This window comes from Lates calcarifer, linkage group LG8 (assembly GCF_001640805.2).
Source record: "Lates calcarifer isolate ASB-BC8 linkage group LG8, TLL_Latcal_v3, whole genome shotgun sequence".
NCBI classification, from domain to species: Eukaryota; Metazoa; Chordata; class Actinopteri; family Centropomidae; genus Lates; species Lates calcarifer.
In genome coordinates, this window is record NC_066840.1 from 14,895,707 (window position 1) to 14,922,857 (window position 27,151).

Genomic DNA, 27,151 nt, shown 5'->3' on the forward strand with positions numbered 1-27,151 from the left:
TGTTCAACACCTCTCTGTTTGCTAGTCTCACAGCCCAGCATGGCTAATTATATCACTGCTGACTAATCCTCTTAATCCAAGAAAATCTCCATGAATGCCAGCACCCCATTATTATTTTATTAATATGCACTTTCTTATCAATACATCATTATCACTATTTGCACTTTGTACATTGAAGTCAAGGCATTTGGCTAAAAAAAAATGGAGGAAAAAATAGGAAGAATGTTTTTTTCTTCTTAAAAAGCCGTGGTCATTTAAATAACATCCTGTACATTAGATAAAGAGGGGAAGCAAACTACAACAGTGACATCCAACCAGACACTTCCAGGGAATCTGGCTGATGGAGTCTTTTCATTAATGGGCCTTCAAAACCAGCATAACCCCTTCATAAGCACTGATGTCAAACCTGGATCCTGAAGTCTTTCTGCAGCACTGCATGTGCAAGGTTTACACTTTTTCCAACAGTTCAACCTGCCTCATGGCTAGCAACCAGACAGTTTGATTTAAAACAGTTTTGTTATATAACCTATCAATGTTTCGTACAGCTTGTGCCTGTAAAGCTCCCTTCAGTTGGCTGTAAACTGCCTTCTTGTGCCTTCAGGAGACAAAAAGCTGGACCACAGCGAGTGTCTTTGTATTTCTGTCACAGTTTGATCAGAGTACCCATTTGGCAAATAAACTTTGAAAGAAAAAACTGAATGTAAATGGATGAAAAAAATATTTCACATCAACTGAAAGGTGGTAAGTGAAGAATTGCTGATAAATGAGACACAGTCATGCTGTTCAATAAAAAGCAGGTAAACTAAGAAGCAAAATAATCTCCAGTTCTGTTGTTTGGCTTTGAAATAATAATAATAATAATAATGGATGACATGTGGCAAAGGGGGTAAACAAGAAAAAAAAATTTAAAGTGACAGTTTGCAGAATCAAACCATTAAATCAATGCCATTTTGATTAAATGTTTATGAATAGTTGGTCAAAGTACAATAAAGAGCAGTTTTCTACTCTCTCTATACAAAGTGGGGACTTTAGATACTTTATTCTTTTTATTTGGACAGAGTTCAGCATCTTCATTCTTTGCTGAACTGAATTAACCGAGAGTCTGTGGTTTGGGAATAACCGACAAGTCTGTATCAATCTGAGTGGATCCCAAGCCTCCATCAAACTGTCACTTTGATAGAGAGGTCTGTCCTTCAAGTACCAGGCCGTCTCAGTCCACCTTCAGTTTTAGTTTCACCTTCCCCTGCTCGTTCGGTGTGCTTTTTCCTCCCTCCCCCTTGGCCACCGCTTCTCCTCTCTTTAGGCGAAGAAGACGACAAAGATGATGAAGAAGACGATGAGGACAAGAAAGATCTTGATCATCAGCCAGCGGTTGGAGGAGACTGACTGGAAGTATTTGAGGATCTCTGTGTGGGCGGCCTCCACGTTCAGCTGAGTGTCCTCCACATTTGCATCGATCCTGTGAGAGAGGCAAGATAGGCAGAGTGATCAGTGAGGCTGAAACCTGTTATTTTTGACATTTGATTCACTAAATGACGAGTCAAATAATCACTAAAATAACTGTCAGATTTATCAATAATGAAAAAACTCATTAGATGCAAATCTTGATTGTGTTATTTTAGAAATTTCTGGAGCAAGTAAAAGTAACAATGCAGTGTTTTGAAAATTATTTGATTACTTTGTATGTGATTTTGCCCTTGTTTCCTATACAGTTATTTATATCTGAAAATATATAATAGCTGCACTTATTTCTCTCCATTTCTTTGTAAAACATTCTTTAATTTCCTTGGTTTCTAAGAGTCCTCTGTCCTTGATTCTCCGTCTGTTTCCATCTCTGTCTTACCTCTGGATCGTCTCCTCTTGCTCCTTCACCATGTGCGCCAGCTGCTGGAATATAGAGCCCAGTTCCACAATGGTGCTCTCAATGTTCTGCATGGTGTCTGCACGGCTCTGGATGTACGAGTCCTGTAATGGCAGTCAGCAGGATTTTAAAGAAGGGTCACAGCAGTGCACATATGCAGTTTACATATCTGATCACAGTTTTCACTTAAGATTTCTCGTGTACCTGCTCATCAATAAGTTGGAGTTGTAAGGGATTGGTCTGAGAGTCCATATCGATGGCCACATCCCCCATGCTCCGGGACTCATCCTGCATCAGGACTGAGCTCTCTGAGGGGAGACAACAAGCAAAACACAAACACATGTTCATCGAGATCAGACAGAAATCCTCAATGGTAGAGGGGAAAAGCAGTGAGAACAGCGGGCACATACAGTAGCTAGTTATACCCACTGGGAGAGTCAAACGTTCCAGGGAAATACCTTTTAAATTTGAGGTTGTATAGCCCTGGTAGTCATTGCGCGGCTCGCGAGCTGCATGCGGCTCCTGGGCCCCTTTTTTGCGGCTCCCTAAAATATTTTTTGATTTTTGCATTATAGACGACCAAATACAGTAATAGTCATTCACAAGGACTTCGAGCAGTTCCCTATTAACAACAGCTGTTGTTTTGAAAAGTAAACTGGCAGTCAAAGTTTCTATTCAACCTGTGCCATTTTTGAATAAATTTCAAGCAGCGTGCTCATTGTTAATACCCTAAAATTAGAAATGACAAGGAAATGGGTAGAAATGTACTGAAAAATATTATATTATGGTAATAATAACTTATAATAGCTTGTTTTTTTCTATGTCATGAGAAGATGTTTTTCTGCCATAAGGGTTCCAAACTTAATATTTCTATACAAGAACCGTCAAAATGAGACAATGGATGTTACTGAGAATCTGGACAGTTACAGCATTAAATGTTAGGAAAAATCTGCTATAGGTGCCTCATTACAGCAATCATAATGAAGCTCATTTTCAATTACACCTAGATAATTTCCATAAAATAAAATATTTTAAACATTCTTGATTCCAATCTGATGTATGTTTATATGTTTTTGTCTGTGTATGTAGTTTTGTAAATATGTAGGTATTTACAATGAGCACTTTGCTTGAACCAAAAAACAGTGAAATGCTACAGGCTGTTCAGGAACATTTTACTGACAGTGTAAATGTCTGCACAGGAAGCATCTGAGCTCCCTGTGTTAATTAGAGGGTCTCTGTTAGCCTGTTTTAGCTGTTTGTTTAGCAAAACGTTAAACTGAGCAGGAGCCAGACATGTCAAATATGACATCAAAGCCAAAACAAAGACTCGATAAAGGTGTGTTCACTCTATTCCACTTTTTTTTAATACCACCAGTGAATCAGATGAAAAGATGAGGAGCAGGCTATGTTTGAGGTGAAGACGGATTTGAAATTTTTAGAGGAATGCGCATGAACCAGGGCAGGACATTAATTTGTGAAGGTCGAGTTTGTGTTGCATCTGTGTGAAGCCAGAATGAGACCAGAATGTTACAATAGAAACTTAATATTTCCATTTACCCTTATCTCTGCTGCAGGGGAGGATGTTTAGTTTGACAGCTGCTCGTTTGTACTGAAAAGTTCAAACCTTGTGACGGATTTTAAATCAGCACAAAATGTATCTGAGACAAAACCTTTTCCCATCAGTTATAGAGTGAACACCCCCTTAAGAAGCTACAACAGCATGCTTTGTTTACCTGTTGCTGCCATTACTTTAATGTGAGACCCTTGTACAAAAAAAAAACAACAAACAAACAAACAAACATCACAGTGAGCGACTACGAGTGTGAAGGTAAGATGTGGATGAACTTACTGAAGTTGTTGGCCATCAGAGGAGAAGACGAGACAGGAGGCTGGGAGAACTGCTCTCTCCTGCTGCGCTGCTGCTTCAGGTTCTGCAGGAAAACAGATGAATGATGGAGAGGGTCAACATGACTGAGAAGAAACTTTAGTCTATTGTATTTTCTGACCAAATATAAAGTATAACTCACCTCTGTTCTGACTTCTAGGACTGATTTGAAGTCATTGGACATTGAAGCCAGTTTGGACTGTGGATGACAAAAGATGCAAAGTTTAACATTTTCTGATACCATTATTTATGATAGACACAAACTTCTTCATTTTAATATTAGTATTTCATAAATTACACACTTTATTTTATTGTACATGAACAAAGACATAATTGGGATTAAATGTTCAAGAAAAAAATGATATAAAAATGAGCATAATAAAAAACATTTTTAATATGTTAGTTTTCTGTTTTTTTCTTTTTTCAGACTATTTTTAAAGTAACTTTTTAAATACCTCTAGTGCAAATATACAACACAGTATGAATTAGACCTTATTTGAATGTACCTGTAATGACACCACTATAGTGTTAGAGTGGGTTTGGATATGTCGGCCGCCTGGAGCTCCGCGAGACCTCACCAAGTCCTGCAGCTGTGCTATCTGTTTGTTTAGACTGTTGATGTCCTGAACACATAAATGCAGGAGAGGTAGAAAAGATTATAGGAGTGTAGACAGTGTATTTGCAGAACCACATTTCATGGGATGTTAACAATTCAACTCACTTGTTTAATGATGTACGTCAGCTCCTCGATCTCCACTGCCTTGTCGTCAAATAGAGATTTTCTTTTTGCCACTAAAACATCAGAATGACAGTATGTATGTCAAAGCTTTGGATGATATCACACTCTCACACACACACACACACACACACACACACACACACACACACACACACACACACTCATGAATCTTATAACATGTTAATTAATATTAATGGAAGACTTACAAATAGTGAGCTTTTCCAGTTTGGCAAATGTATTGCTCAAGTCTTTCCCAATTCTCCTGCAATGAAACAAACAGAAAGTCTTCTTTGTCACCCTGGGAAATATGCTTGGATTCTTACTGGGAGTTAGATAGGAAGATTATATCATTTTATCTGTGTCTGTCTCTCTCTGCTTACAGTCTTAAAGATAAGTTAGGCCAAACATGTCCTAGACAGATCTTTCCACTAAAAACTTACATCAATCTTCTCATTTCACTTGTACTAATACAATTATAGTATTTCCAAGTATGCTATACTAGCAAAATAAAGTTGTAGTGCAATCAGGATGAGGAGGATAATAATGTGTGAGTAGAAATATTGCAACACCCAAAAATCAACAAAAAAAGAACAAATACATTCAGCAAATATGCACGAGCTGTTGAAAGTGCTGAGAAAACAGAAGTATGAGGAACGTACTTGGCCATAACTGTGAAGTCACTGCGCTGCCTGAGAGCGCTGAGAGCTGGTTTACTGGGCTGGACTCCATTCTGCTGGGGGGGCGTAAAAAGTAGACAGTGTGTGAGATGGAAAGGGAAACGAAAATAAGAGGCTGAAGGGCAACTGTAAAAATATGACAACAGGTCTCCTCAACATCGATTACAATGGTCAAGTAACAGGGAATTCACTGATTTCTATTTTGTTGACTTACAAAGCATTTTAGTGAATGATTAGGTAAAAATTCAATATACTTCCTGTTACATGCCGGTCACATGCTTCCTTTTATTACTTAATTAACAGACTAACAACACTGCCATTTTAACGTATAACATAACAAGAATTTTGATAAGCATCCCAAAAATCTGTCAGTTTAAGAACTGTGACCAAAACATTTATAAAGTGGGACATTTTACAGCTGAAAAATGAAATTGTTAGTGCTCCACAGTGAACAATGGGTGTGTGTTTCTAGATTACCTCAATCATATCTATAACCATTACATACGTGGATATCAATATCTCTACCAGTATCCTTTCTGATTTACAGTGAAGCAGGCGTCTCTACAGAGCTGAAGAAAGACAACAAGAACACTGGTGTGTGCTTAACTTGACCTACAATGTGCAGGCCAACCCTTCAAAAGGTTTTTCTTCTCCTGACAGTAACAATAGTTATAACTTTTGACTATTAGTAGAACTGGGAAGACTATAAGAAGTTTATCTAGTTCACATTAACTGAATTTAACAGGAGCAGGAGTCACATATAAATCAACAGATTAATGTTGTTAATAAATAAGTGTTGGCCTTATTGTTAACTGTCGTTCTTACATCAGTGTGACCATGAAAAAGGTATTAAATAGCACTTTATGTGGTATTAACAAGGTTTTTAAAAGTCTTACATTTAATTTGATGAGCACTGGAGAAACCCTTTCTGGTGTATTATGTCTTGACAAATTAAATAAATGTGATGTTAGATATATTACATAGACTACTGACGGCCTCTGAGGATCAACAACTTGACCCAGATAAGGGGAATAACCAAGAAACCATAACCAAAAGAAACCAAAACCAAAATTCATCAGCGTCACAAAAAGCTACAGTGAAAACCCATCAGCTAAGAAATGAGGACAAAAGCCTAATCTGACACGAAGTGGTCCCTTTATTATTGTGCTGTGATGTGATGTCAGGTGTCCTGTCCCAACATACCTGTCTGCCCTGGAGAGATTTACAGGCTGACTGGAACTCGAGGGTCCGGTCACGGCACGTCATCCTGCCGTCGGGAAAAGGGGGTCAAGTGCCCGCTGTTGACCACAAACCTCCTCCTCCTCCGCTCTGTGTGAGTGTGGGGGGTAAATACGAAGAGCTCCCGGTGTGCGGACGAACTCACATCCAAGGTGAGGTATCCTTCATACGTACACACATGTCTGAAAAGGGACGCGTCAAAAACAGTTTGATCAGGTTGGTTGGGTAGAAAATAAAAACCCAGTCAGTACCGTTAGCTCACAGCTCGGCTCGCTCACACCGACAAGACAACGACAGAGTTAAACCACAAACAACCGCCACGACTCACAAATGAAGTAACATGCGAGCTAAATATACACATTATTAGGTAAGAATGATTATCCAAAGTGTGGACCAGCTCTGTGTGAGAAGGCCGCCCATCACGACACAGCTGATCGCGGCCTCACCGGCTAAAACCCCAGGCTAACGTTAGCTTCATAGAGCTAACCGGGCTTTCCGTACGGTCTCCGCGGCTTTACCTTGGTAAAATTCGACCTAAACCAACCCCGTGAAGTTTAACCCTATTTAAAAGACAAACATCGATCGGTTTCGACTTACTTGAATCGCTATCAGATCATATTTCGAGAGCTCTCGATGTTTCTGGTGAAAACTAATCAACCCAGGAGTTAAAGTTCCGATCCGGGTCATTTCCGGCTTCGACGTCACTGCCACGTCTACTTTACCGAGGCAGAAAATCCCTGCAGGTGCAACCTGCCACCACCAGGGGTCCCTCGTGTCTCCTGCTCACACTGCAATGGAATTAACGTTAATACTTATAACTATTTACTTTAGGGTGACACAATAAAGTCTAAAAGTTTTACACAGTTCTGCATTTCTATTGTAGTCTTTGCTGTAAAGAACATAAAGATGCAGGAGTCTGGTTGGATGGATCAAATCTTATTTTATATCCTATATCAACAAAGCAATAAAATAAACAAACAATTATCAATAAAATGACTCAAAAACAAATAGCAAACAACACATTAAATTTAAAAAGCTGCACTTGGGATGATTCCCGTAGGCCACAATCAGGCCACAAATAGACATGCATATATATGTGATTTATTTTTATTTAGATAAACCCACTACAAGGAACAAAAATTGTGGGCAGCCCACCACCCTCCTTTTAAGTAAATTATAATATTATTCATGATTAAAAACCACCATCACTACCTTAAAGGAGTCATGTCTTACGCAGCAGGATTATAAATGTGCTGCTGAAACTATTAATCTAAAATACATGGACTGCATTATGTTATGTCGGCCATTCACGTCATTCATTTTCCCCAGGTGAACTATTTGAGCCAAACTAACAGGGTAATTTTGAGCCTTATGATGGCAACCAAATAAGAAGAACGGATGACTTTTGGAGTAAATATTGTATAAAACCTACATTATCACCAGAGGAACACAGCATACCTATCATCATCAGATCATTAGGTTACTTCAGATTGATGCCAGCTGCAAGTAAAATGTGACGTGTCATTAGCGATGTTATGCCAATGTAGTAGAAATGAACCTTTAAGTTACAGGGCGCAGAGGAGGAATGAGCAGATAGGCGGAGAGAGAACGTGATTGGCTGCTGCCTCAGGTGAGTCGACCTGCAGGTACAGTATGGTATGGGGAGAGAGAGATAACATTCAGCAGGCTCTCTGATCTCCTCTCACTCATACTGGTACCCGCATCCTCTGCCTGACAGGATTGAACATGCCAGACCACAACTATGCCCTCACCTATTTACCTGCTAGACCCCCAGCCACAAAACCCCCGCAGCCTTCCACCCTCCCCCTCTGCCCTCCATCACCCCTCATCTACACTCCCCCTCACCTTTTGTACCTCACTCTAATCCACTGAATGTATCTCTACATCAAAACGCTCCTCCTTATGTTTTCACACATTGTTTTAGCTATTTAGATCTTTTCATCATCTCATGTTGGACTGGATGCGACAGCGACTCACTATCGGATGGTATTATGAGACGGGACTGGCCGAGGCTAGCTGGTTAGCATGCTGACATTGTGTAGAAGAAAAGTGATAGAAAAGTAGATGTTGCTTTAAGACTGCTGGAGACAACTCTTGGTGAATACAAGAATCAAGTCTGACAGTGGAATCACAATGTTTCACAATGCTAACTGCTGTTAATGCTAACGTTGGCTATGTAGCAATAGAAAAAACGTACATATAGCACCTTTAAATCATGTAGGATAGTGTATGTTAGTGTAGTGATGTAACCACTTTGAATTATTATACTATTATACTTTTATTATAATTTATTATACTTACTATATATACTGATATACAAGCTTTGGCAAAACTGGCCTAAATCATGGTCATACCACTGGAGCAAAACATTTGAATATTGGATTGGATAGGTTTTTTTTCTAACAAATGATGGGAATTTAACCTCCTCATGAAGGCTGTTGTGTTCACACTACATTCTCAACCTGCTGACATTACAGATACTGTTTCCTGTGTAGTAAAACAAACAGTAAATCGCTCATCAAAGCTGATGTCCTTCAGTGGACTGAGACAGACGAGGCCTGTGGATCCATGTTTCTGTTGGAGATAATTCTGTTTGTTTGCTCTGTAAAATAAAATGAAAAAGCTCTCTGTGTTCACAAGAGACGATCAAAAACACTCACTTTCCTGTCAGCAAACACACATGACCCTTCTTTACACTGCACATAATGTACTCAGCCTCTCTCTTTCTGTCTCAGTCTTTTATCCACTCTCTCTCTCTCTCTCTCACACACACACACACACACACACACACAGGAGTGCTGATACCATCTAACAACACACACTCACAGGGCAGATAGTGTACAGTACCTGCTTCAACACAGCTGCTGCTACAAAACCAGGGAGGAAACCATGGCTGGAGTTATTAGAAAAACACAACTATGAACGTGAAAAGAGCAAGGTGGAAAAATACAGGAAGTCCTGATACAAGTGCAAAGACTGAGCGAGACAGACGGACATGGATGATGAAGTGAGCGGTGCAGAGGGATGGAGGAGATGCATGAAATGAGAGAGAAATGAACCACATGACAGTCTGAGCAGAGACAGTGCTTCTGTCTCTCTGTTTATTATTTTAGTTTCATGACATTTTTGGGGAGTTTCTGATGAGCACAGAGCTTTAAAAAGCAGATTTTGAAGTAAAGGCATCTTATTTGTAACATGATGCATGAGTCACTCTGTCCTTTTCTCTTTTCTCTCTCCCTCTTTCTCCCTAATCTTGCAGCTAAATTTAGTACTGGCATAATGCCCTTCCAGACAGATAGGTTGGCAGCAGCATTAGCTCCTCTCCTCTCCTCCTTTGTCTCCTCTCCTCTCTTCCTTTCTGTTCCTTTCCTTCCTCTCCTTTCCCTTTATCATCTCTCTTTCCTTTCATTTCTCTCCCCTCCTCCTCTTTCACATCCTCTATTCTCCTGCTCTTTCCTTTCTGTTTCTTTCCTTTCCTTCCTCCTCTCCTTTTATCTTCTTATGTTATCTTAGTCTATCCTTTTTGTTCCCTCTTTTCCTCATCTTTCCTCTCCTTTTCCTTTCTTCACTTTTCTCTCTTTATTGTCTCCTCTCTTCCTCCTTCTACTTTCTCCTTCCTAATAGTTTTCTGGTCACAACGACCAAATAAAACCACTGCCAATATACAGTACAATCATCAATCATCACTGGTGACACTGCTTAATGCGTGCTGATGAATTTATAGTCCAGTGACTGCAACAGAAATAGTCTGCAATTAACATTATCAGCCTGACTTTGGTCTAAAGTCTGCTCTCTGATGTGAGGAAGCAGAACATCACATTGCCAGCAAATTTCATCATCATCAGTGTCATCATCAGCGTCACTGCTGATGCCAGGAGGAAGAAAGGCCCCGGTGCTCTGCATTGCCAGTGCAGCATGACAGGTACAGCATGTGCAGAGAACACACAGACAATATGTTGTCTCATTAGTCTCTCGCAAAAACACAAACTACACTGTAACTTTTGTTAAACAGTTGAACATTGTGACCACAACTGACAATCTGCTGAAACACGGTGGAGCAGAAGCAGAGGTACAGAAGTCATCAACTCAGTGAATGGACTCAGTTACGCAGTATGAGAAACTCTGAGAAAGAGTGACTTTTAGTGCTTCACAATTTAATTAATTATTTTTTTTTTTTGGTTCACTTTGTCTTTTAAAAATGGTATACTCTAACTTAATAACACCCTGATGTAAACGTGGACTAAAAGTATCAAGTATCATATAATGGAAATAAGTCAAGTATGGTTCCAGTACATCAGAATTGTATTTTAGTAAATGAATAATTTTCCACACACACAGCGTGGGGCTGCACACCTTTGTACTTGATGAGTCTCTGACTCAGCAGAACAGATGAGAGGAGGAGAGGGAACAATATTATGTCTCATAACACCACGTCACAACAGGGTGGCACTGTAATCAAAAATGCCTGTTTGCCTTTCATTACCGTCAAATGAGAGATTAAAACAAAAGAAACGGGGGGATGGAGGAGAGGGAGGGAGGGAGGGAGAGGGATGGTAGACACAGGGACAGCAGCATGGATAAACAGCGACAGGAAGAAAATGAGAGGTTTATATGAAAAATAAGACATTTCCTTTAATAACATCTGTAACATCAACAGTTGTATCCTGGTATCATTTTCAATATATTTGACGATGCAGTATACACTTTCATGTGGACATTGAATCGATTAATTGTCATTTATATACTAATACAACATAAAACTGCATTGTTTTTCTACAAAGACATCATAATAGGGCACAAATGGTGTAGCAGCAAAAAAAGAGTGTAGGTTTTTCTTTATACATAGGCTACAGTAGTACAATGTATTTGCAGAGAAGAGATTCATTGCAAAGTACAGCTAAAATGAAGATACAAATACATTTCTAATGTCTGCTGTACATCATACACAAGGTCATGGCAGAATATTAGAGATTATAAAATGTTATATAGTTAGTATGGGGTCTCTATAGGCTACTAAGACACTGGATGATAGAACAGGGCTACCTTTACAGTACAATGTAGACTGTGCAGATACAAAGCACACTGATGTTTGATACTGACACAAGATCAGGACATTTGAATAGGATATTATTAATATGTCGAAGCTGTATATCTTAAAGAGTTGTGATGCAGAATTAGTACTTTAACATGAGAGAATCTGGTCACAAGAGTTGGAGCCTCAGAGGCCTCCAAAACATCATCTCAGCACCACAACTCTTTTAGTGGAATGTCTTTGATATGTCATGCATGTCTGCATGAGTGGAGCTTTTCAGTCCGAGTCCATTTGCCAACAGAAGATTTTTTTTTTTTTCTTTTTTCCCAGTGGACTAATGTACAGTATGTGCTTTGCAATCTCAAACACAAGTGCAATCTGTACTGAGGTTCGTGGTTTCCCAAAACATTTGTTTGCTTGTTCACAAAATGCAATATTATTAAGAGATGAAGGCCTGGACAATGTATCAGTTTACACACATAATAAACACACAAGCAGAGACAGTTGAGACAAACTTAAAGGAATTGTTTAAAATTTCAGGAAATACACTTATTAATTCTTACAGAGAGTTAGATGAGAAGATTAACAGCATTGTCATGTCTGTATGGAAAATATGTGGCTAGACCAGCTGACAGTTAGCTTATCTTAGCATAAAGACTGGAAACAGGGGGAAACAGTTAGCCTGGCTCTGCGCACAGGTGGCAAAACCTGCCTACCAATACCTCTAAAGCTCACTAATTAATTTGTTATATGTAGCTTGTTAAATCCAGGTAAAAGCTGAAGATTAAAAACTACAATAAAACATTTTACAGGGGGTTATGAGCCGCAGTGATTTCCTGAAGTCTTTGCTGGTTGCAAATGTTCAGAGCCAACAAATGGTTCTGCACATAACCTGTGTAAAACCACAAATTGTCACCACAAATTGTCATTTGTGGTTTTACAAATTGTCACTCACTTTGTTTTTTTTATACAAATTAAACAAAAGAGATATAACGTGTAAGCTAATGAGCTTTAGCTGTACTGCTAAATAGATTTTATTAACTCCAGACAGAGTCACACTAGCTGTTTATCCAAAGCTAAGCTAACTGACTGCTGGTTTCAGCTTCATATTTATTACACAGTCATGACAATTGTATCAGTCTTCTCAGCTAACTCTCTGCAACAAGTGTATTTCCAAAAACATCAAACTATTCCTTTAAAGCCAACAATAGTCACCATTACTTTGAGGCTACAAGGGCTTTGGGAAACCATCTCCTGTTCCACATTATCACAGAGTGTCAGGTCTATACTCAGAGGACCAGGTCAGCTCTCCTCTTATGAAAAATGTGTCCCTTCAGACTCAGACGCTCTCAGAAATCTCCTATAGGTTCCTCCACACAGGTGATTATCACTACATATCTGCTGCAGCTCCGAGTCTCTACACTGGAGTCTGTGCTTATTGCTAAATGTAAATAAAAACATCATTATCTTAAAAGAGGTCTGAAATAACACAGAGAAAGTAACAACAATGCTCTAATACTTGGTCATTAACATGTTATGATATAGAGGTAGTGATTGAAGCATTGATTGACAGTAATAACAAACACTGAACAATAAACTTGAGTGTGGAAAAAAAATAATCTCATCTAAGGAGAGTATAAATACAGAGCTTATCACACCAGCCATTGAAACAAAGTTCTCTCGCTTCAAGATTAACACACAAATAATCCAGACTCTGGACTGCACGCTGTTTCTGGGTGACTGTTCTTCAATCAGCAGGATGGCATGAATCCTGGGGGAGAGTGTGGATATGAATCACAGAGTTTGAAAGCTTCTGTTTCTCATGGAGCTCAGACGTCACCGCTAAAATTTAACACAGGCTCTGAATGGGCGTCAAAAATGGGTTTCAACTCCCTGACCTGCCATTATGGGTCCTCGTCACAGCAGCGGAGCTACGGCTTTGGCTCGTCATGCTGACTGACAAGCTGCTCAAGACCTCATCCTTTCTGAAACCAGTCACAGTTCAAATCCCAGTTCCCACCCAGCAGCCAGGCAGTCGTGAACTAACACAGAGTTTAGCTGTGAGATTCAGTCGGAATATAAACAAGTTATGTTCCAAATGAATAATACTCTTTCCATCCCGGCTCGAACATGCAACAACAACAGCCATGTTTTCCTTTCACTGCACTGGGAACTGCTATTTGTTTGGTTTCTGAGAGCTGCAGACAACACTGCCCCACTGATTGTTTGAGTTACACATTATAATGTATATAGTCTCCCATTTGTGGCCCGTGTGAGCCGTCTCTGTTTAAATTCAATACGTTTGGGTATCGGTTTAGATGCTGAGCGTAGACATAGCTGGCCACCCAGCGTGACTCTTTATGCAGATGGATTAAGGATGAACAAAAACAAAACAAAGACACATTCTGCAATATAGAATATCTTTTCAATCAATGAGACAGAATTATAATAAAATATAAAACACAGGCATATAACACAATACTTAATGAAGACTTTGCATTAAATTGCAAATATAAACAAATAACATTTATATGCACACTTGGTGTGGCACTGACTTAACATAAGCTTATGGCTACCTGCATTCATTTCACATTGCATGTGTGTGTGTGTATATATATAATATATATGTATGTAAGTTTGTGTGCCTGCTACAGCACAGAGTGAGTGAGGTTTTGTGTGTCTGCGTTTGCGGTGTCATCTGTGTTCCTGGTATTATAAGTGTGAATGTTTGTGTGTGAAGTGGTGGACAGCCGCCAGGCCTCATTATTGTTATTCTCCTCACTGCCTGAAAGAGAGGCAAAGCGGCTGCTTTCAATCGAGGTGCCGAAAAAAGATGGAGACAAAGGGCCCAAATTAAACAAATTCCGGAAAGCGGCTTGGAGAGCCAGCCCGTGGTCATAAGCTTTGAATGAGAGAGAACGGCTGCAGGGATAACCCATCTGGGTCTTTCAGTGGGGGGAGACCACACAGATGCACTCCATCCCAGTATTCAGCTCAATTATAGATCCGTGCACACTGGGGTGCCAGTTCATGTGCATGTCCTGTGTCCCTCTGGTATGTCTGAGTGTGTATGTGTCCACCGCTAATCTGTGCCCGAAGTTTTTCAAATCCTTTGCACAAACTTGAGCCTTGGGTTAACGTCTCCATGTGCAGTCTACTTGTGAGTAACCAAGTCAGAACTTCCACTAGAGCGTCAACACCTGCACAAGACCGGTCCACTTCACCTCTGTTCTGGTATGGTTTGATCATTCCTGCTTCCACTGTTCTCTTGTATTTATAGGTTCAGGCTGCAGGCGTTAAGAACTTCTTGAGTCCATCCTCCGAGCCACAGCAGGACAGGAGAATGTTGAACCTCAGGCTCGTGTCCACCCGAGAAAGATTTTTTTTCTGGTTATTTCCTCGTCTCTCAAAGTCGGCATGTTTTTGCCACTTTCATTCCTCCACCCATGGGATGAGTTTTGTGACTCTACACGTCTCTACATGCATGTAGGTGTGGACTGATGGGAGCTTTTCCGCAGAAGTGAGGAGGTGGTAAGATGTTTGGCTGTACACACACACATACACACACACACACACACAGAGACAGACACGTAGATCTACAGTATATTGAGGCTGTAATGCTGCACGTGTTGCTTTCTAGAGCGCTACTACAGGTTCTTGTGTGTGCTTCTTCTGCTAATTTTTCCTTCAATCTGAGATACTGGATGTCCAAGCGTCTGTATGCTCCATGGCAGCGATGCTGAGAGTGGACAATGAATCAGCAGGGGTAGGTGGAGAGAAGGAGAAAGGAAAGTGGGGTGGGTACGTCAAGTCCTCATGGCTTCACACCTGGAACAATAAAAAAACAAAGAGAGGAAGGTTTTAGCATTAAATCAAGCGACAGATTTTTATTTCTTCCGTTGAGTGTGTGGACTGACCTGCAGCGGTGAGGGTTGAGCCTCCGACCTTTCTGGCTGCAGCTTTCGGGTCTGATGGTGCAGCGGCACTGACACGACGTCGCATCCAACGCCCACTTCCTCCCTTTGCAGGGGCGGCAGCAAGGCCTCGGAGAGGAAGACGGAGGGGGAGAGAAGATGGTGGGAGGAGGTGATGGAGGAGGGGGAGGAGAGGACGGGGGTGGAGGAGTTGGGGGAGTAGGGGTCCTGGATGGAAGAGGGGTGAAAGCAGAGTGTGGGTAGCTCCAGAATTTATTCATTTGAAGATTAATGACTCGTTGAAGTGCAGCAGAGACTGATGGGAATGTTATTTGTTCAAACCTGAAGTTAGCATCTCCCTGGTCCCTGCTAAAGTTTTTGGATATAAACCAACTACACCACAGTCGCGTGATGTCAACGTCTCCACTGCTAAGCTTCCGACTTGTAATTTAATTTAGCTCTGACCTCTTCTACAAAAGCCTTTCTTCTTAGAAAGTCAGTGATAGTTTGCAAGAATGTGAGTATAAACACAGAGCGGCTGTAAAGACAGGCTGGTGAGTAGGTTGGTTTTCGTGTCATTATGACGTTGGCAACCTCTGTAGTCTCATTTAGCCACTTGTGAGCAACTGAAAATGTCTTGAGCTCGTGTTAAAACCACAGACCTTATTTCAGCCATTTATCCAAAAACCCATTGATTTTGGGAGGAGGGAACCAGGAGTGCTAAAATGCTAATTCACTTCTGGATTTTAAGACTCATTCCTGCACAACTCTATTTGAAAATGTGACATGATGGTGGAGGAAGATGGAAAGATAAGGATATATTAACTTTTTATGTTATTCTGCATGAACTTCTGAACCAAATTTCATGACAATCCATCCAATGTTTGTTATGGAATTCCATAAAAACCACAGATATCATTTTTATGGTTTGGCTACAGGAAAGGTTTCATTGTCTGAGAACAATAAATGTCAGTCTTCAGACCAAATGACGTTGCCGTATGAGCCACTCTCTGGGATTAATACAGACTCTAAAAGTTTTTTTCTGTTTTGCTGTTGATCCCATACCGCATCACTAGCGTGGCTAAAAATGAAATGCAAGGCTTGTTTAAACATGCAGAGTGCCAGTCTGAATCAAACCCACACAATGCAGCGTGGGAGATGTGTGACTAATGTGGGATACTGTTTCCTTAGCTGCTGACAAACTCTCTGCTCTCTCTCTGTCTGTCTGTCCCTCTGTCCGTTACCATGGCTATAGTCACTTAGTTGCCTGTGAGGCCTTCATTTTCTCTTCCAGACGCTCTGTACTTTCTCTGGAGTCTGAGAAAGTGGCCTGCGTCAGTTGGTCCATTAAACTGGAGCTGGTTCTGCCTCCGTCTTCCTGGGGAGGCTGGCGGGCCTTAATGAAGTTACTTAATGAGGCAGAGAGGGGCCATCTTTATTCAGACCCCGATGACCACGCCTGCCGCTGGCATGGACATAGGAGGTGGCATTTGGGAGCAAATTACACAGATTTCACCCCTGCCAGAGTCTGAATAAAGCCTGTTCTGAGTGATGGATGGGTGCCGAGGGACATCACACCCAGACCGAGCCACCTCTGGCCCCTCTGGGGGACGGAAATGACTGACAGCAAAGTGAAGGGGAAGCAGATGAAGGGGGAAAAAAGTTGTAGGGAAAGAGTGCTAACCTCTTTGTCCTCCACTGCACTGGACTGAGACATGAGAATCATGGCACATGTAGCTGCACGTCTTCCTCTGAGATCACAGTCTGACAGGTTTAGGTTTAACTGGTTTAATTGTTTCAAAATGTTGTTATTGTTATTGTAAGTGACCTTCATGTCAGTCTGAGCTGAGAATTACGTAACAAGTCAAATTACTGATCACAGTAAAAGTTAAATATTAATGAATAACTGCTGTATAGTTTTTTGTTATTATGAAGCTTATCAGTCTTATGTTGTTTAGTATCACACAGAGGTGTGTGTGTGTGTGTGTGGTGTGTGTGTGTGGTGTGTGTGTGGTGTGTGTGTGTGCGTAGTAGACCTTGACTGGCGTGGCTGTAAAACAAATTGTCCTTCAGTCATAATGCTGACCAGATAACCCAGTTTTTTTCTTTCTAATCCAAACATTCACACCGAGGCTGACAGTGTCTGAAAATACTGACTAACATGAGTAAATACTCAGAAAGAGTTTAAAATTCAACTGTGTGTATTGAATATTAAACTTACGCAGCTCTGATGACTCCACTCGTCTTCTGTCTGGACTTTCCCTTTTCCTTTTTCTTGTCTTTTCTTGCTGGCTTCACATGCAGCCTGAAAAAATCAGAAACACAAAATATAAAAGACTAAATTTTTAATTTGTACTCAACAACAAACCCCAAATCAAAATGAGTCTCCTTGTGTTTACTGAGTGAAAATGATGATTCGCCTTAAATGAACCCAGTGCACTGCATGTCCCCACTGAATATTCGTCACGATTCTTTTATTATGATTTATTCACTTATTCTTTCAGTGTCTGATTTAAATCATAATTTTGCCAGTTTTAGTCTTTATTTTCTTCAGACAGCTGTTAGACTATTTGTTAAATGAGTGAAGGATTTTGTATATTTGTCAATATAAATGCATCTTAATTTATCTGTATGTTTTAATTGCGTTTTAACTGGATATTGTGGACACAGTTTATATTGTGCTAAGAGTTAGATATCCTATCTGCCATTTCAGACAATAAAAGTACTGCATTTCATGTTAGTTTCACAAAGTGCTTTACTGTTACTGTAATGTCTTGATACAAATATTTAGGCCTTGAAATACCATCATAAATCTCACAAATTTTCAAACACAGGAAGCTCACAGTACAGACGACTACAGTCGTGACTTCTAAGTGAACTTCACATATTTAACATTAATATGATATTTTTCAAAATATTCCCAAAGTAACTCATAATATTATTATGAGTATAATAGTTATTTTCCTGTGATATGCTCATTAATATCAGCTGCAACACGAGCAAGTCATTTAAAGTATCAGATACGGAAGGTGACTTAAAAATTCACTCCTAAATATCTGTGCTGTAGGCCGACTGGTGGAAGTGAACTAAGTACATTTACTTTTACTTCACTTGTGTATTTTAGTCTCAAGCTTCTTTACTTCTACTCTGCACTTTTCACTCCACTACATTTTTGACAGCTTGAATAACAAGTTATTTTGCAGGTTTTCAAAACCTATGATAAGCAGAGAAAAATAAACCACTCAACAGTTTATACAGCAGCTAGAATCAGCTCTACCCTGAACAAGCACAACAGTAAAATGCTGCTTATGCATGTTAATGGAGAGATAATGACCCAGTCGTTTAATAAATAACCATGTAAGTCAGACAGGGACCTTTCTGCTGTACAGTTACAGTTCTTTTTTTTTTCTTTTTTTTTAAAAAGTTAAGTCAGTTTTGCTGATAAAACTTGTTCTTTAACGTAGGTACAAGTTTGAATGCAGGACTTTTACTTGTAATGGAGTATTTTTTACTGTTTCTTAAGTAAGTTCCTCTGTTGGACAGATCACTGAACATAAACTCAGTGAGGAAGGTGAAATAATCACATCAGTGCAGGCTATCATGACAGAGAGAGAGAGAGACACTCCCTAAAAACCATTGAGCTTTGCATTTTTGGGCCTTGTCCATGTTGTCTGTAGTTTATCAACCTCTCTCCACTCCAATTTACTGATTCCTATCCTCCTTATCATACCAGTGTCCAGCCTTTATTGAGCACAGGCTGTTTTACTTTAATGTATGCTGGTGCCCTCAAAGCAAAGTGCATCAACCCACAGGTCTGGTTTTAGTTTTTCCAGCTTTAACTTCACTGTCTCTCGCTGCTCTGGTCCCATCTGCTCTAAACTGTATTAAACTATATCAAATTAGGGGCATGGTGTTTACCAGCTAAGCCCTGACATTATTAACAGAGAGAGTCTGCTGTTGTTGTCTTTGGAGCCCTAATTTACTATCATGGATGCGTGACTCTGCCCCGTCAGTCTGTGAGAGAGCACATGGCAGGGGAGATAAAAATCATCGCTATGGTGACAACAGGATGAGGGCCGTCCCAGGGGATGCTGGGAGAGAGTCACATAGATGCTAACTCGCTGAGGGACAAACACACACACACATTCACACAAACCACTCTGAAACAATTATTCACACACACATGAAAACTCTAACATGCATTTATACTAATACACAGAGTAGATACACGAGTACATGTACATGTAGTGATTCAGCAAAACAAAAAACAAAAACAAAAAACACACACACACACAACACAGAAGTTCTGGAAAACAAAATTGTGCACACACATACTGTACATTGGAATCCTTTATTTATGTCCAGGTCCTAACAGGAAGCAGGGGGACATAAACATTAAAGATGCAATCATATGATTGTCTGGTTGGTATGAGTACTAGGCACACAAACAAACATCAGCAGTGTTTGTTTCACAGTGTGCAGCTGGGACTGACAGCTGTGACACTCAACAAAACCTGAGCAGCACAGAGTCTACCTCCTGGACAGAGAGCCTGCTCTACTTTTAGCATGAATTCATTAACCTACACTTACATTTATTAACTGTTTCTAGTATGTTTGAGTCCTAAGTCCCTAAATTTGTCACATCTATCATGTTTCTTTTGTCAGTAATATCATTTAGCATCATGGTGAGCCAGCTCTGTGTGCCTGGTTTGATTCCACATTTACCACATTACCTCCTCATGTTTCCTGCTGTTGTCAAAGTCATCTAATAAAGGCACAAAAAAAGTTACATTTTTGTTTAGGGGTAATGCAGGTGTAACTGTTTTGGAGACTCTGTTGATGGTGTATTAAAGGCACTGCACAGGCAGCAGCAGAAAAGAGTAATCAGTGTCCTAATAGTTTTTAACTGGGCATTAGCTGCTTTAGCTCAAACACACCAGTCAAAGTGCAAGAGATTGATTCTTTACTATGTTTAACTGTGGTTTGAAACACTGACACTGATGATGTGAATTAGGTAAGTTTTTGTATTTGGCCTGTGACTCAGGAAGCAAGGAAAAGTTTCCAAAATGGTCAAATCAACCCATTTAACAAAATGTCTGAAATCAATTAAGGCGTGCTGGCAAAGGATGATGAACACAGGAACAAGTAGCTGATAAGTGTAACCTCTTTCCAACACTTTTCAAGCCACTTGTGGTTACTTGGGTTTCATCAGGAAGTGTTGTTTTTGGCTGAAACACTCCTCTGAACACCTCCTCCTCATTAGTAGCATCATCAGCTGAATTAGAACAGCGTTGTTAGTGCAGAGCTTGGACATGAGCTGATAAACAGGGTTTGATGGCGCGATTAGAAAAGATTATGAACAGAGGATCTCACAAAAACAGCTCATTAAAGTACAATTAAAGACAACAGAAAGATACAAATCCACAAAGACAGAGAGAGAAAACGAGGGGGAGAAACTGAAGTGTTACCTTGTCGTAGGTGTTGGCTGGAATTGTTCTTTTAATCTGCGCAGAGATAAAACAGAGGGTGTGAGCACACAGGTGCAGTGAGGTCAGGGAACAGCAGGAACACCGAGCATCTCCACCTTTGTGCACAGATGCTGAAAGTGTGTTTTATTACCTGCACTCACACTGGCTGTGCTCGACAAAGGGCAACTCAATGAGCTCATGTTTCATGAAGGAGGTCCTCATCAGCTGCACACACATCAGAAAACATCACATTAAACCACACACACGCTCTCACTTCTAAGGGTTTACTGTGTGCGTCTGTCTGTGTGGATACCTCCATGGTGAGCGTGTGCGTGAGCGAGGGCACACACTCCAGGGCCTCGTCGGCACAGCAGCCGCCGCATCGCCTCACCGACACGCAGGACGGGATGAAGAGGTGGTGGGTCTCCCCCGGCAACTCCCGCCAAACCTCCACCAGAGTGTCCCGAGGCTCACATCCGCTTCTGGAGTACACCTCCAACCAGCGCCGCACTGGAGGATCGACACAGACAAATGATGAGTTTTAATTTTACTCTTTCAGCTGCACAAGGTGGGATTCTTTGTAGGAACAGGAAGCGTACCTTCTCGACCTTCTCTGGATTTGGGGGAGTCTGCCGGACGCCAGTGAGCGAGCTGGAGGGAGAAATAATGAGAAATAATAAAAAAGTTCATGTGAACAGTTTCAGCAAGGTTATGGTTTCATGATCAGTATTCAGCAAGTCATGACGAGTGGTTTAATTTCAGTTTAACAAAGATTTGATACACATATAGTCAGTCAAAAGGTGGGTAAAGTAGTACTTTGGTAGATCATATCATCACAAAAAGCAACACCTAAAATATTCTCCCATATCTTCAGTGTGTTTGACGCTGACTTCCAGGATTTACACTATGAATTCATTCAATAAATAATCACATTTTCATGCAAAAACCAAACTGAAAACCTGATATTCTGAGTTTAAGATCCACTAAATGTTTTAGAATTAAACCAAAACATGACAAACTTTTTTTTAAGTTAAATTTTTGTTCAAAAATGTGAGCAAATGTCATCATAAGCACATAGAGGTTTTTGCAGATTGCGCATGCTAAAGAGAATGAGTTTTAATATTTACATTTTCTTTATATTTCTGAATTTTTCTTCTGAATTAAACCATTACATGCACTCGAGCTGTTGCCTATACCCTCAAGTCTGACATTATTGTAAAGTGCTGCTGGTTCATATCAACAGATCACAGTGTTTCCTGTTAATGAATACCACAGTACTTCACACCTGGCATCTGAATGTGAAAAGCTCAGTAATGGATGGTGGTGAGTGACAGGAAGAAAGTGAAAACCCTGAACTTTGAAGCCAATGTGAGAGGGTGAGACCAGGTCTGCAGTGGTACAACAGCTAAATTAAACATGCCTCTATAAGCTCAGTTATGAAATATTCACTGCATAGATGGGTGCATTGGTTCACGACCAAAATATTCTCAACTCCACGGCTGCCTGAGGGAGGGAGCTGCTGGATTTTTGAACAAGCTGTACCTGCTACCTTTGCCCTCAAGTCCAGCACCTGATTATAACACTTTCAGTAGCCCTGCAGAGGGACTGTAGATAGTGAGAGAATCCGCCACTGGATTTCTCAACAGTGAGCTGTCAGAGTCAGTGACAGTTCACTATTGAGAAAGCTGGGAGTCGATGAGCAGGACAAATATTACTATTTCATACAATGAACTGAACAATATACTGCAGCTTCCTCTGTAGCCTACACAGGTTTTGTTCTTACAGTAATCCACCAATCTGGTCGACCCTTTTCAAGTCTTTTTATTTCACTGTCATCAACTCAAGTTATTACTTAATTACTTGATGTACTCTTTGATGTACTCAACTTTTGATGTAATCTCTACTTAATTTCAGTGGACAAATATTGAATTTTATTATCACTCAAAAACATACAATAGCTTTTTTAAGTCCCATACCCAACCTGTTTGGCTTGTGATCCCTTATGTAGTTGTGTGTAGTCGGGACTCTTGTCATGTTTCAGGCGTCTATGAGAAACACGTCCCTTCTAAATTTGAGGGAAGATTTCATTTAAAAACTGTCTGAGGCCCATACAGGTCAAGTTGTCCAATATCTCACAAACAACAGCAAAGATTTTTTTTTAAGTCCAAAAATGTTAAACAGATTCATCAATCACAAGATTTTTTTTTTCATTTCCAAATTAATCATTTCACATCACCTCAAATTTATTCTCCGACCCTTTGGAGGATGCCCGACACGCAGGTTGGAAACCACCAAACTGTATAAAGTAGCTGTAAACTCGCTCCACCTCAGCAGCTACAACAGTAAAATGCTGTTTACACATTGATGCATCAGCATTAACAATCTAATACTGAAATACTTTGACTGTTGATACTTTGAGTACATTTACCTGATGATACTTCTGTATTTTTACTCAAGTATGATCCTGAATGCAGGAATGAAACTGAATATTTTTACATTGTGGTATTTGTACTTTTACTTGATAAAGAATCCAAGTACTTCTAGTTCACCACAGAAAAACAAATTAAAAAGAGAAACTGAATGTTACAGCTCTGTGTTTTAATCTCTCTAACACACACACACACACACACTGGACTCATACACACACTGGACTTGTGTGTGTGTATGAGTGTGAAGACCAAGGCCACTTGTAAGGGAATGTAGACTTTGTCCAGTTGCCCCCCTTTAACTGCCCCCCTCCCCCACCACACACACACACACACACACACACACACACACACACACACACACACACACACACACATGTTTGGCCCACATTGATTGAGCTGAGCTGGGACTGAGGCCATTTTGTGACTGGGAGGATGTGAGCTGAAGCAAGTGTGTCTTTTCTGTATCAATCTTTGAGACTGGGCTAAGATTACCTCCTTTTGGCAGCCACATCTGTGAGGAGCTGGCTCACACACACACACACACACACACACACACACACACACACACACACACAAACACATTCTCAAGTGCCAGCCCAGTGCCATCTGCACTGGTATTGCTGTCTGTCTACTGTCTAACACGTCATACTCCCAGAGCACACTGTACAGATGGGCCAAATGTGTGTATGTGTCTGTGTGTGTGTTTGAAAGAGACCCTGCCCTACAGCTATACCACTTCTTCCACACCCACAACGAGCTTCATCACCACAGGAGGAAGAGGATGACCCCCTTTTCCATATAAGCATTCAGAGAAGCAGACAGCAGCTGTGAGCAGGTGAAGAGGTTTTTCTGTGCGTGTCTCTGTGAGCCATGTAGCGTCTAGAGATGATGAATCACTAAAACATACAGTATACAGCAGCACAAAGTCAGGGCTGGATACCACACCACCTCTGAGCACTGCTTGTTCCTAATAGAAGTCTCCAGACATAAATAAAAAACCAGCACATGCAGGTCTCTCCATGTACGTGTGCCTGCCGCTGAAAACGAGCCCATATGTCACTCTGAGGACCATGTCAGTAAAATCAATGAGTTTCTTATGAATTATCACTGTAATAACCTTCTATTTAAATTACACAAAACTTCAAGTCCATAAAGAATTATGGGTATCACTTTCTATCACTTTAGACAGCTATTATAAAAGGTGGCAATTAAAGACTTTAGAGCTGAAATAATTAGTCTATTAATCTTTAGTCTGCTGACGGGAAAATAATTGCCAACAATTTTGATAGTCGAATAGTCTTTCAGGTCATTTATCTTCTCCACTGTGAGGATTAGCTGCTTTGATTCTGTTTTATATCACTGCTGACTGGATATCTTTAAGATTGTTTATGAGACATAACAAGTGATCTGAAGACTTAGCTTCTGAAAAACTGCAATGGATTTTTTTGTACAATATATATAGGCTATATAATAATCAACAGATTAGGCTAATAAATAATGAAATAATGTTTTGTTGCAGCTGTAAATGGGACTACTACTGATTCATAAATCATCCCTACAGATCAGTTATAACTGAGTCTTTTATGAGGCTAACTTAAAGGTTGCCAGGTTGTAGAAAAACCTCCTTTAGCAGGACATATGCTTTGTCCTTTTAGCTAATAAGATCTTTGATCTACCAGGAATATCCCTCAAAGTGAGTGGAGGTAGATATTTATACATAAATGAATAAGTTTGATATTTTGAAGGAATTGAGAAAATTGGTACCACTCTCATATTAGTACAGTGAATATGAAGCTACAGCTAGCAGCAGGTTAGCTTAGCCTAGCCCAAAGATGCGAGACAAGGGGAAGCAGCTAGCCTGACTCTGTAAAAATCTTCTTACCAGCACCTTTAAAGCTATGTGTTAAACAGTATGTAAAAACAACATTTCACCATTTTACAGGCTGTTATGTGGAGGACTATTTCTTGGGCGGGAACAGTTGCCAGGACAGAGCCTGTTTTTATGCTAAGAGAAGCTAATCAGAATGAATAAGCATATTTACAAAAATGTGAAACTACTCCTTTAATATTAATATTATTAACGGATAGATTTCAGGTCCAAATGCCCTGCAGCTTTATTTTTACCAAAAGAAAAGTGGTCAAACAGCCCAGGAGGAGTTCGAGCTAAAAAGACAAAACAAGTGCTATGCTAGAGGAGGATTTTTCACAACCTGGCAACCCAAAAGTTAGCAATAACTGATCTGCAACGCTCTAGTAAATAATTTATCACAGTGTATAAACAATTTACAAAATTAGAGAGAAGCACTGAATCAGTCGATGATAGTGAGGAGACAATAAACACCATGATGTGACTGTAAAGTAGAAATACAGACAAAGCCAAACATCCAACAACAGTATTATTTTTTTTTCCTGTCACAGGGCCTGAAGTGACAGGTGTCATTGACCTGGGGAATAACCTCCACAAAGCCCCACATGATCTCCACCGAGCCAAAATCATAACCTACTAAAAGGGTCTTAATAGCAATCAAGTGACTATCAACATGGACTAGAAATAAATCTCAGAAGCTCCTGTTTGGTGGCAGGCTGACCACTTCAGACATTTTTTTTTTTTTTTTAGGTCAGATGGTCTATACATTCATACCTTGGCATGAGAAGTCGGTATTCTGGTGAGCAGCAGGAACTGAAACATTCCTAGAATAACTTGAAGCATAATCCCCATTGTGCAGGAGTCCAAGGGGCACGCAAAAAATATTTTTTGGACCAATCCAAAAAAAAAAAAAAAAAAAGAGAGAGAGAGAGTGGCTTGTCTCTGTCTCTCAGTCGCTCCTTTCTTCGTCTCAGTGTCCGGTTAAAGACGCAGAAATCCCACTTTCATTCTCCAGTCTCCCTTCCTTGAAAGGACTCCCAGGGTGGCATCCTCAGTGTTGGAATAATAACTTTATTTTGCTGCATTTGACACTAAACTATACAGGGAAGCAATCCGATCTAAACTCTGATTATAGTTTGTTATATTCGCTTATTCAGAGAGACACTGGAGTGGGCTGTTGTTTAAATTCATCCAGTCATGTAGACAGACAAAATGCGCCTTTCTTAAGTCATTATTTAATATCTAAGCGAGGCACCATAACCCCAAAATCCAGGTATTTTGGTGACACTTGAATAAACTTTGCCTGCCTATATTAAATTTAGGGCACCTGAATCCCATGAAACCATGGTCTGGGGGGGTCCAGGGTGGCGTGACTGAGGGATCATCCAGGTTCTCGTTGAAACGTGGTGCGACAATAAATCCTCTGTGTGTCTGGAAAAAAAAGAGAAATCACATCATCCAGCTATAGGACGTTTATCCGGTAATGATCCGACGCTCTGGGCCGACGTGCGGAGTGACAATGCCGCATATCTCCTCTCCCCGGCTCGGTCACAGCCTCTCCACACTGTCGCTCCCACTGAAAATGTGACGTTGCCCCTCCAGGCGCATCTCCCCGTTTTTTTTTTTATCCTCTTATAAATAAACCTAGATTAACATCCTCGACTGACATGGCAGCGCAGCTACAGCAGAGCCGGCGGAACGGCAGCGGGGTACAGTCCGCAGACAGGCAGAGAGAGAGAGAGAGAGGGCTGGAAAGGTGGGAGCCTTCATTTGTTGTTGTGATCGGTTTCCTCATTTCCTTTTGCCCTTGAGACGCACGCAGCGTAACCATTGCGCTGCCAACTTTTTCCAAACGGGACAGGCGCACTGGATACAGGTGCAGCGTCTCTATTGGTCCCAAATTGGGGGGGGGGGCTCCAGGGGCCCCCTTTAGAAGCGGGGAACAGGGCTGTAGCTGCCACTGAGGACACTGAGGTCATGTCTCCGGGATTTTTTCTGGAAATCTGGGGAACTGAATAG

General features: G+C 40.6%; 2 protein-coding genes across 5 annotated transcripts; both read right to left on the reverse strand.

Annotated features, from left to right (window-relative positions):
• Window positions 1-95: 95 nt before the first annotated feature.
• Window positions 96-7,129, reverse strand: stx5a (syntaxin 5A). 4 transcript variants are annotated; one of them, XM_018660334.2, is made up of 12 exons: window positions 6,999-7,129; window positions 6,366-6,583; window positions 5,145-5,215; window positions 4,692-4,747; window positions 4,468-4,538; window positions 4,253-4,369; window positions 3,889-3,945; window positions 3,711-3,792; window positions 2,320-2,406; window positions 2,066-2,169; window positions 1,844-1,965; window positions 96-1,459 (listed from the first exon to the last, which is right to left on the reverse strand). In XM_018660334.2, exons 2-12 carry the CDS (start codon window positions 6,426-6,428, stop codon window positions 1,300-1,302), a joined length of 990 nt encoding a protein of 329 aa, XP_018515850.1. In that variant the 5' UTR covers window positions 6,429-6,583; window positions 6,999-7,129; the 3' UTR covers window positions 96-1,299. The 4 variants fall into 4 exon arrangements, with proteins under 4 accessions (XP_018515850.1, XP_018515849.1, XP_018515853.1 ...); XM_018660333.2 differs by having other exon boundaries at window positions 5,145-5,218; XM_018660337.2 differs by lacking the exon at window positions 2,320-2,406.
• A 3,899-nt stretch (window positions 7,130-11,028) lies between these two features.
• Window positions 11,029-27,044, reverse strand: vegfba (vascular endothelial growth factor Ba). Its single transcript, XM_018660421.2, has 8 exons — window positions 25,907-27,044; window positions 21,436-21,487; window positions 21,150-21,346; window positions 20,988-21,061; window positions 20,837-20,872; window positions 17,590-17,673; window positions 15,372-15,596; window positions 11,029-15,282 (listed from the first exon to the last, which is right to left on the reverse strand). The coding sequence occupies exons 1-8, from the start codon at window positions 25,982-25,984 to the stop codon at window positions 15,261-15,263; spliced, it is 768 nt and encodes a 255-aa protein (XP_018515937.1). The 5' UTR covers window positions 25,985-27,044; the 3' UTR covers window positions 11,029-15,260.
• Between the last annotated feature and the right edge of the window lie 107 nt (window positions 27,045-27,151).

Excerpts from the sequence above, each read along its gene's own strand:
- stx5a (XM_018660333.2), bottom strand. The coding sequence starts at position 6,428 with ATGACGTGCCGTGACCGGACCCTCGAGTTCCAGTCAGCCTGTAAATCT. Across the intron at positions 3,793-3,888 it reads TCCTAGAAGTCAGAACAGAG|AACCTGAAGCAGCAGCGCAG; the intron begins GTGAGTTATACT and ends GTTTTCCTGCAG. Across the intron at positions 2,170-2,319 it reads TACAACCTCAAATTTAAAAG|AGAGCTCAGTCCTGATGCAG; the intron begins GTATTTCCCTGG and ends GTCTCCCCTCAG.
- vegfba (XM_018660421.2), bottom strand. The coding sequence starts at position 25,984 with ATGGGGATTATGCTTCAAGTTATTCTAGGAATGTTTCAGTTCCTGCTG. Across the intron at positions 21,062-21,149 it reads CGCACACGCTCACCATGGAG|CTGATGAGGACCTCCTTCAT; the intron begins GTATCCACACAG and ends ATGTGTGTGCAG. Across the intron at positions 15,597-17,589 it reads AGTGGAGTCATCAGAGCTGC|GACCCCTACTCCCCCAACTC; the intron begins GTAAGTTTAATA and ends TCTTCCATCCAG.